Source organism: Nymphaea colorata, chromosome 11, assembly GCF_008831285.2.
Source record: "Nymphaea colorata isolate Beijing-Zhang1983 chromosome 11, ASM883128v2, whole genome shotgun sequence".
Taxonomy (NCBI): domain Eukaryota; kingdom Viridiplantae; phylum Streptophyta; class Magnoliopsida; order Nymphaeales; family Nymphaeaceae; genus Nymphaea; species Nymphaea colorata.
Window position 1 is genome coordinate 6,166,530 of NC_045148.1, and position 9,998 is coordinate 6,176,527.

At 37.4% G+C, this 9,998-nt stretch overlaps 1 protein-coding gene across 1 annotated transcript; it reads left to right on the top strand.

Moving 5' to 3' along the window:
* Positions 1 to 7,980: 7,980 nt before the first annotated feature.
* On the top strand, positions 7,981 to 9,998 carry LOC116264324 (aspartyl protease AED1-like). The gene is made up of 2 exons (XM_031644467.1): positions 7,981 to 8,309; positions 9,242 to 9,998. The coding sequence occupies exons 1-2, from the start codon at positions 7,981 to 7,983 to the stop codon at positions 9,996 to 9,998; spliced, it is 1,086 nt and encodes a 361-aa protein (XP_031500327.1).

Genomic DNA, 9,998 nt, shown 5'->3' on the forward strand with positions numbered 1-9,998 from the left:
AGTGCCTCTTCCATAGCATATTCATGCCAAGCTATCCTTAGTCGGGGTACGCCATCTTTGGCCAGGCCAGACCAGCCATCTGGCCAGCCAAGCCCTGTCATCCCAGGCCATAGGCCAGGACAGGGTGTTACAATTGGCCTTTTAGTAATATTATCATCTCTAACAAAAACAGTTGAAAAAGATGATGATCCATGTTAGAAAGCATGGGCAGATCTAGAGGACGCCCTTTGGTGAGCATTGAGCAATCTAAGCATCTTCTTTCTAATATTTTTTATTATGAACCTTCTGTTGAAGTTGCAAGTGTGCTTTTGTCCATGTAATTCTTCTGTTATAATAGCATAAATTATTTGTTCTCGTTATTCTTTGTTTGTTGGTTGATTGATTGTTATTGTTTTATGATGATCGATTAATAAATCAAGAGGAATAACCTCTAGCAGTCTGCTTTTCAATCAGTAATGTCACTTAATTAAAAGGGTAATAGCTAACAGGTTTTTTTTATGTTAAAGAGAGATTCCTTTAGGCATCTATTTGACGATTCCTGTAAAATGTGTAGCCCTAGTTAAAAAAATTATAAAAAATTATTTTTGAAATAATGAGCCAGAAAGAGGGCTACAAATGAAAAAAATTCCGCAGTCATTGTCGTAACTCATAAACGTAACATATTGAAAACCAAATGGGTCGAGCTGAGAGGTTTCTCATGTTCATCTTCATGCAACCTCTATTTGTCCAATTTGTGTTTTCTCTTGATTGGAAGAAGACTGGGAAATCCAAACCGACCAGACATTTTCCCCAGTGCTCCTCCTCAGGACAATCCAATTTCCCATTTCGCATTTCGATAGCTAGGCTAAACGATACCAAAGGTGCCATGTTTTCGATGACAATCTCTGTTTCGAATGAATACATTTTTGTTTTCATAGACTACCTGACACCACTGAATATCACAGTGCACGTACATAGAGACATCTGCTTACAATCTTGAAAAGGATGGGAACAAATATTATTTTTCAGTTGTGAAAATGAGCTTTCTGCTCTCTATTTTGCTTTCTCATTGCTACATTTCTTGGCGTTCTTGTGTTGGATGTATATCTGCATGAAGAAGAGAAGGTCTATCTGTCAAGAGACGAGCATTACACATGACGATCATGACATGATGACCGTTGGCATGATGACCATTGCCATGAGAGACGTGCATAACAATGGACACGCGATCTCCTCCATCAACACTTTCCACAATTTCCATTAACATGCGTAACTCCCTTACACATGGAAATCATTGATAATGGAAAAAAATGATTGCCTATTATATAGTTACCATTCTCAATTTTGTAGACGTTAAAAATCAAGTGTATATATTATTTTGTAAGCTCTTTCAAATTAGTTAACAAATAAAATAAATCAAATATTTTTCATCGCAACTTTCGTTTCTTCTTGGTGCTCGACTTGTAAGTAACACTGTAAGATTCATGTGTTAATGGTCACGTTGGTGGTGCGGAAAGTGCTCAATCTGGTAGGCAGAGCAGAAGACAAGCTGCCAATTCGCACAAGCGGGACTTCCAAGGGATGGGATGTCATGTTTTATACCATCAGTTTGCTCACAGGAATCATGTTCTTTGCTCTGCTGGCTCTTATAGGACCAAGGTGTTAATTTGCGAAGCCTTTTTTTTGCAAGAGAAAGAGAAACAACTTCTAATGGTGGTCATCCCCATGCAAATCATGATGAATATCACCATGATTGCAGTCAAGGAGTTTAGTCCTTCAGAAGAGGGCTCGGAGGCATGGAGCATAGTGTTTGTTCTATATGATATCCTTTGTTGTGTGCTCATCGTTCTCCCAATCATGGGATCAATTAGATTGCTTCAGGAAGCGAGTCAAACGTATGGGAAGGCCGCTAGATCCCTTCTGAAGTTCTAGCTATTCAGATATTCGTACTTGATTTGGATAGGCTACATATATTAACGGGGTTCATTCTTTCTACGATGATCGATGTTGTTCCTGTTAGATATTCATGGACCTGCGAATTACTGAAGGAGATTGTTATAGCCATGTTTTATATTTTCACAGTGTAGCTTCAGGCCGGTGCCAGAAAACCCTTATGTTATGATTGACGATGAAGAGGATATTGACTGCAATGACGATATTGCTTCTACTGCTATTGAAGAAATAGAACTGTATGAGGTCCTCTTTTCCTAGTCTCAAATTTCAATCACATGATTTCTTGAAGTCCTTGTTTATTATGTATTTTTAAGTATTATAACATAGTTTAGAAGTCCAGGGGCAAAGCTAGATGTCAAGAAATTAAAAGCATTAGATAGAAGTTGGATGTCCATAAGTTAAGTAGAAGATTGTACAGCCTTCATACAAGAAGCAATATCCTCTGCATGCCTGAAGACTCAGTATGAGCCCAACAACAGTACAGTTTTCTTGCTTGTTCTGTGATCTAAAGGCAACAAATAATAATAAGGCTATCTAGTCTTTAGAACTGTTTTAAAGATTATCTTCATACAATACGGTTTGGAAGCTGCACTTTTGATCTTTCCAAAACAATGTAATTATTTGGGTGGAGGTCTTCCACCTATGTTTTTATTTTACCATCTACCTAATAGTCTTACACTACAAAAAAACCCATTTTTGATGGCGCAGAATAAACATCAATATCACTCGATAATGCGTCAGTAAAATTTTTGTTGACCCAAAATCATGCGTCAACAAAAACATCGTTGTTGAAACCTTTACTGACTTTTGAAACACGTCAGTAAATCAAGTATCACTACTGACACTTTCGTGTTAGGAAATCCAGTCAAAAGAGTATTAGAAAAACATTTATACTGATGTTTACTTTCGTTAGTAAATCTCATCACTCGAGCTTAAACTGACATCATTCAAGCAACAGTAAATCATTTTTTCACTAACGTTAGGCCTTCATTTGAACATGTTCATTTTGTACTAACATCTTCTTAGCATCAGTAAATATCTGTTTTAATTTTTTACTAATATGTTGTATGTTACATAATTCCACTACATAGAAAGATGTCAATTCTTAACTATAATATTAATACACTTAGACAAGTGAAGGAAAATGTGATCCACAAGTTCTTTCGTAATAAGGTGTCCACCCACTTACATCTAATGATTCAGCAACAAACATTCACTGGTTGGATCAAACATGTTATTGAATGACAAGCATTCACTGGGAAGGCCAATAGGTTCTGCTGCAAGGAAAGACACACTAGATTTCGAGGTTGCACTAGAATGGTGCCATTGAGCGAGGATGCATGAAGTGAACCCACAATACTGTAACAGATGCATGCCATTTTGATGTTTAGAAAATCAAAATGAAAAGAATGTAGGAAAAGATTGTGGTAGCCAAAGAACAAACCTCGTAGCTATACCAGTTCAATCATGTTTCTTCATTAACGTTGCCCTTGATCTAGCATTAAGAGCCTGCATGAGAAGAAATGAGTTGCATAAGTAACATGATTAATAAGTTCACTGACAAGATACGATACAAAGTGTAGAATATTATTGTAATATGAGGGCATTTCACTTTAAGCCATAAAAAATCATATAAACTAAACTTGCTTAGGAATCCAAAAACATACATATGTATATATAAAATGAGTTTACAAGTTGCCACTAGACAAGTTCAGCGCCATGTATTCCCTTGTCATATATATATATATATATATATATATATGAAATGGTACATATATGCCACCATGACCAAGATTTTGATTGTAGCATCTTATGTTGCATGACCAAATGTCCTCATAGAAGCCACATGTCAACTAGAATTTGCAGAAAAGCACTTCCACAATAATATACAGAAGAAGCATTCATTAGGAAGATAGCAAAATATAGTTCAACTTAAAAGAAAAGTAACATGAACAACAATACAAGAGTTCGTTCATAATCAACTATCCGTTCAACTCAATCATCACAGTTAACTAGTGAAAGACACTCCATGAGTACACGCAGCAAATTTACATTGTACGTGAAAGTTTAGTTTCACACTTCAGTTTTCATAGTAAGAAATCCAAAAAAGAAAGATCCTAATGCAAGCGAGTCAAATGAGGGGTTGGAAAGGAAACATATGTCACAAAACTAAAATTATTTAAAAGAATAAAAAAACTTAAGCATGCAAATTGTGTACAACTTAACTGAGTAAACTGATGTCAAGCAAATCAACCTTTGATAATAGGAAGATACATTGGACTTGGTTTCTCCAAAATAACGCAAAAGCTTATATCCGACTCTAATATTTTACTATATCCAAATTAATTGACATCCCTTAGTTAAGTGTTTCGTGATTTTTTTAATCAATGCTAAAAAGTTGGGTCAAATAAGTTTCGGTGTCGCTACAAAGGCGGATGTACTGCTTATATACTTTCTTAGAGGGCAAGATGGCATTTCCAATAGATAGTTTAGCACTTGTAGATCCTGAAATACATAGTGGGATATAATCTGCAAACAACCATGAAATGCTTAGTTATATTTTTAGCAATAAACAAAAGGTGTCTGCATTGTTTTTATTGTCGCTTAACGTTTGTTCTTTCCAATCTCAGTAAATCTTTTCAATACTGCCAAGTTGTGTAATAGACAAATTGAATTATTATACATTAATTTCGCGTCGTGATGGCCCTGCTCAACGCGGAATTAAAATAATCGAAGAATATAATGATTGGCACGCAGTGGCTTTCCCGTGGAGGCTTCAAATTAATTACGTGCATCCATGAAACATTGACCATAGATAATTAGTTTCATTGACATTGGAGTAAGATATATTTATCATACATATTGTCTATATAAAATAATCAACAAATTCAAATTACTTGTACAGGTGCTACTAGTCTATGTCACCTGTGTGCGGGGTGCGGGTGCCGGTGCCGGTGCGGCACATCTCAAAAAAATTAGGTGCGGCGGTGCGGTGAAGATATTTTATTAATATTAATAATATTATTATTATTATTATTAATTTTTTGTAGAAATTAAATAACACAATTAAAATTATACATTTTATGGTAGTGGAAAAAAATCAAAAAAGAAATGTTTGAAAAAAAAACAAACAGATTGTTTTATCAAAACCACCATTCTTTAGTCATGTATCGTTTTTTTTTAAAGAGAAAAGAGAACATATAATATATCTATAGATGTATTCAACTTAAATGTAATGGCTGACGGGTGAGAATGGTGGATTTGATTTTATGGATTTTGGATCTGGTTTTTTTTCAAAATCAGATGTGCGGTTTGGGTGCAAGCTCAACGGGTGCTGATTGGGTGCGCGAGCTCACCTGAAACGCACCCAGGTGACTGTGCTACTAGTCATCGACTTTCACGATATGGACGATGACCATTTCATTGTTATGGTGGGTGACGTGGACGCTACACCACGTTAATAATTTCACAGGAAATGCCACTTTTAACTTGGGCACGGTAGATGATTAGATGTTTATGTATAACGAACAATTTCAGCCTTTTAAAATTAATGATTAAGAAAAAATAATAATGAGAAAAAGGTGATCAACAATCTTGTCATCTAAGGATCCATCATTTTTTTTTGTTTGTTTGTCACTCAACTGCAGATGTGTAAAAGCTAAATGGCTCAAATTGTTTCATATCAATCTAATATTTACTTGGGCAGTTATCTTTTTCTCTCTTTACTATATACACCTTTCTCTTATATAATTGAATTGTGACCCTAACTTTTCAAAGTACCACCTTTCTCTTATATAATTGAATTGTGATTCTAACTTTTCAAAGTTACCTAGCTGTTTAATGAAGACCATTTCATCCACTATGATGGATGGTTTTTAAAAAATTTAAAAATATAATAAACATTTTAGTTATCTAATATTTACCCATTTTTTTTCATGTTTTTACTTAACCATTCATTTGCTTTATATGAACGACTTAATTAAATGGTTGGATTTATTTAAATAACCAAAGTCATCATCCATTCATGATTTTATATATATATATATATATATATATATATATATATATATATATATATATATATATATATATATATATATATATATATATATATAGAGAGAGAGAGAGAGAGAGAGAGAGAGAGAGAGAGAGAGAGAGAGAGAGAGGTGACTAAAAAAATAAATAAATAAATAAACAGATAATTGTGCATGTCAGATTAGAAAAGTCTGAATCACAAAATCACGACGTTCACGACTTCACGGGAGAGACGAGAAAACGCATAAGGCTTTGGAGGGTCGGAAGGAAGTTCCAATGGCTAATAGCGTTTTGTCTCCCTTGCTGTTTGTAGCTGTGTTTGCTCTGCCATTCCTGCAATTAGGCTCATCTGATCCTATCCACCACGTTCAGAGCTTTCGTGTGGAAACGCTGCTACCAAATCCAATCTGCATGCCATTCAAAGGTAGGATCCTTCTCTCCTACGTCCCTCCGCTCTCTTCCTTCTTAACCAGAAAGACGGAAATTTTTGCAGCAAGTCGGATATCTATCGATCACCACATCAAGCCCAAGTTTTTAGAAAGAGAGAGAGATCGAACCGATCTTGATTTTGCCTAGTTGATTGTTTCCTTGCATGATCATAGGCACGAATACCTTTACACAATGCAAATTTCCTTCTCGCCTATTCTTTGATGGGAAAAATATGTGGCCATCTTTCTCAGCACAAAGAAGATCACACGCCATGTTATTTTTTCTTTGCTTGCGTTGTAGAATTGCTTGAATGCGTGAAAATCCCAGAACCGTTCAGAAAAGTCAGCATCAGTCAATTGCTTTTCAAATGGGCTTAGGAGGGATCTGGAGACATGCATGTCCTTCCACAGTTGGCCTCAAGACTCCAGACTGCAATTATCATCTTTAGCCTAAAGTTTTCAAAACAGGAATGAACTCCAGAATTTCGAAATTTAGCATTTCCTGTGATGGAATAACCTGCAAGCACAAGCAGCAGCTGCTAAAATATGCCTTTGCAACAGTTGGGCTGGACAGTGAATCGATTCGTTAATCTGCACCTTCCATAGGAAGAGGCTTCGTAATTATGGGCTGCCATATATGTTAATTATTTCAATATTTTGAATGACTGTAAGCGGCTTTTCGGTGGACCTGAATCGTTAGAAGGATTTGCTAATTACATATTCATTCAACATAACAAAAAAATGCTTATATTCGACTTTATTGAGAGAGAAACTTTAAGCATTAATTTCGTCATTAGAATTTTCTAACACCTTAGCCACCGGTCTTTTCAGTGCCTGTCTGAAAGCAAAAGTGCAGTTCATGTCTATTAAAAGACAAAAACTGCTTAAAGTAGTCCAAAATAATCACGTATAAGCAGTACGTAGATCAACCCAAAAGACAAAAACTGCTGCTACGCTTCTAACGGCAGAGGCCTATTAAAAGAACTAACTGTTGATCCAAATATATATATATATATATATATATATATATATAGAGAGAGAGAGAGAGAGAGAGAGAGAGAAAGAGAGAGGGGAATTGAAATCAGCCTGCAACCTATATGGCCGGGTGAATATATTTTCATTTTGTGTCACTAAAAACCATCATGCATTTATGATGGCCCATTGCTTGACCAAGGTTTGTAGCAGGGGAATGTACCTTTTATGATTGTTTTTAGTGATACAATGATCACAGAGGTAGCCAGCAGATTGTAATTTTCTTATATATAAATATATACAACACTGTCATCTCAACTTGATCCATCAGACATGAAAACTTTGAAGAAATAAAACTCCAGCAGCGCTAATAAGATAGGACAGTACTGCTTAACTAAAGCAGTCTACCATGTCAATAAATATACGGGAGCTCTTAATTTGTTTTGTTCTGCATGTGTGTATGGTAGGTTCGAGCAGCATTCAAGGAAAGTCAGTGGCCCAAGTGGTCAGTCGGTTCGGACCTTGTTCTCCCTTCGCGGGCACCAGTACCGAACGGAATTTCACCCAACAGCTCCACCACGACAGGGCTCGGACCAGGTGGATCCACTCGAGGATGCTGCTGGACAGCAGCAACCAGAACGATACAACCCTTCCGGCCACTTCCGGCGTAGCGTTAGGTGCTCTGGAGTTCATAGTAAAGATAGGACTGGGCACGCCCAAAGAGGACTTCCTGGTAATGTTCGACACGGGAAGTGACGTGACATGGGTGCAGTGCGAGCCCTGCCCAAGCTCCTGCCACCCTCAAGAAGGACCAAGGTTCAATCCCTCTGCCTCCGCCACATTCCAGTACTTCCCCTGCAATTCAAGCCAATGCCGGGAGCTTAGGAACGAAGGAAATCAAACAGCATGCGACGGATCAATTAGGTGTGCGTATGAGGTAAGGTATGATCCACGCCTTCAGCCCCCCATATCAGGTGCTATATTTCTGTGTTGAAGTTAGATTTTTTTTTTTTTAAATGCTAAGCTAGATTTTTTTTTTTTAAATGCTAAGCTAGATTTTTTTTTTTTTAAAGAGAACAATATTTTTTAAAATTTCTAGGGCTCAAATTAAAAACTTCTTAAATTTAAGAGTAAATTTTGTTTCTGTCAAAATCTAAGGAGGGTGGGAACAATATTTTAAAAAAATCTGAACAATATTTAAAAATAAATTTAAAAAATCATTTATTCTATATCAAAATTTTGTAAAGTTATATTTTAATTCCTGTTAAAATTTTAAAACTACAATTTAACCAGGAAAAATTACTGGCTCCACCCCTCACCTAACAGCGAAGCAAATAGATTCAAGCCACCATGACAAAGCTGATGCCGTTTGAATGTTGAACTGGATATGATTAAATAAAATTTAGGAAACCCTCTCGTAATATACAGTACTAGACACAATAACTAAATATGTAATACTAATACATTTTTATTAATAACACATCGTTTCTTCTTGAATTTAATAAGTTCACCTTACTCAGTCTTAATGGGATTAATCAAGGGATGTAATTATATCCAATTTAGATATGATTCACTAGGAACCATTATGCAAAAACTGGATATAAAAAAGAAAAATCTCCAATTAAGAAATCAAAAATGGATTTGAATGTAAGAAATGACATCTGTCTAGGTGAGGATTAAGATATGCGTAAACATCAGATTTAAATCCAACTAGAATTGTGAGATAGAAATTCAGAATCTGCCCTCGATTTCTAAATCGTTATCATGCTGCTCATGAAGCTCTAAAGTAAATGCAGAGATGGACACGATTGACTCTTTCACTAACGATGGTTATCGAATTTGGTGCTGTTTGTGGACCACGTCCGTCTTTGCAGGTACGGGGATGGCACGGTACACTCAAGCGGTCATCTCGGACGGGACACCTTGACGCTGACGAGCAGCGACGTGTTTGGCAACTTCCCCTTTGGCTGTGGCCTGGAGCAGGTAGGCAATTTCGGAAGAGAAGCAGGGCTGCTGGGACTGGGACGGAACAAGCTGTCCCTCGTGTCCATGACGGCCAAGTACTACGACAGCGTCTTCTCCTACTGCCTTCCATCCTCCAGCTCAACCGGGTTCTTGACATTCGGACCTGATCCAGGGTCCGAATCCGCTTCATTTACAAGGCTGCTCACTGTTCCCCAAGTACCAACCTTCTACCTTGTGTCGTTGATAGGCATCAGCGTGGAAGGGAAGCCCCTGAACATGTCTTCTTCCGGAGGCATGATCCTGGACTCAGGCACCTCCTTCACCCTTCTGCCGGATCCAGTGTACGCTGCACTGAAGTCGGCGTTTGGTTCCCACATGTCCGCGTACAGTTCTGTTCCGGGAACCCACGGCCTGGACACCTGTTATGACTTTTCAGGGCACACGGATATCTTGATCCCCAGGGTCACGTTTCACTTCGACGGAGGAACGGATTTGGATCTCCAAGCCGACGCTATCATGATCGGTGCCAGCATGAGCGAGGTTTGCTTGGCCTTTGTTCCGCACGAGCAGCTGGGGATCTTAGGGGGTTGGCAGCAGAAGAGGACGCAGATCATTTACGACCTAGCTGGGTCTAGAATAGGATTGGTACCCGGAGCATGCAGTTAA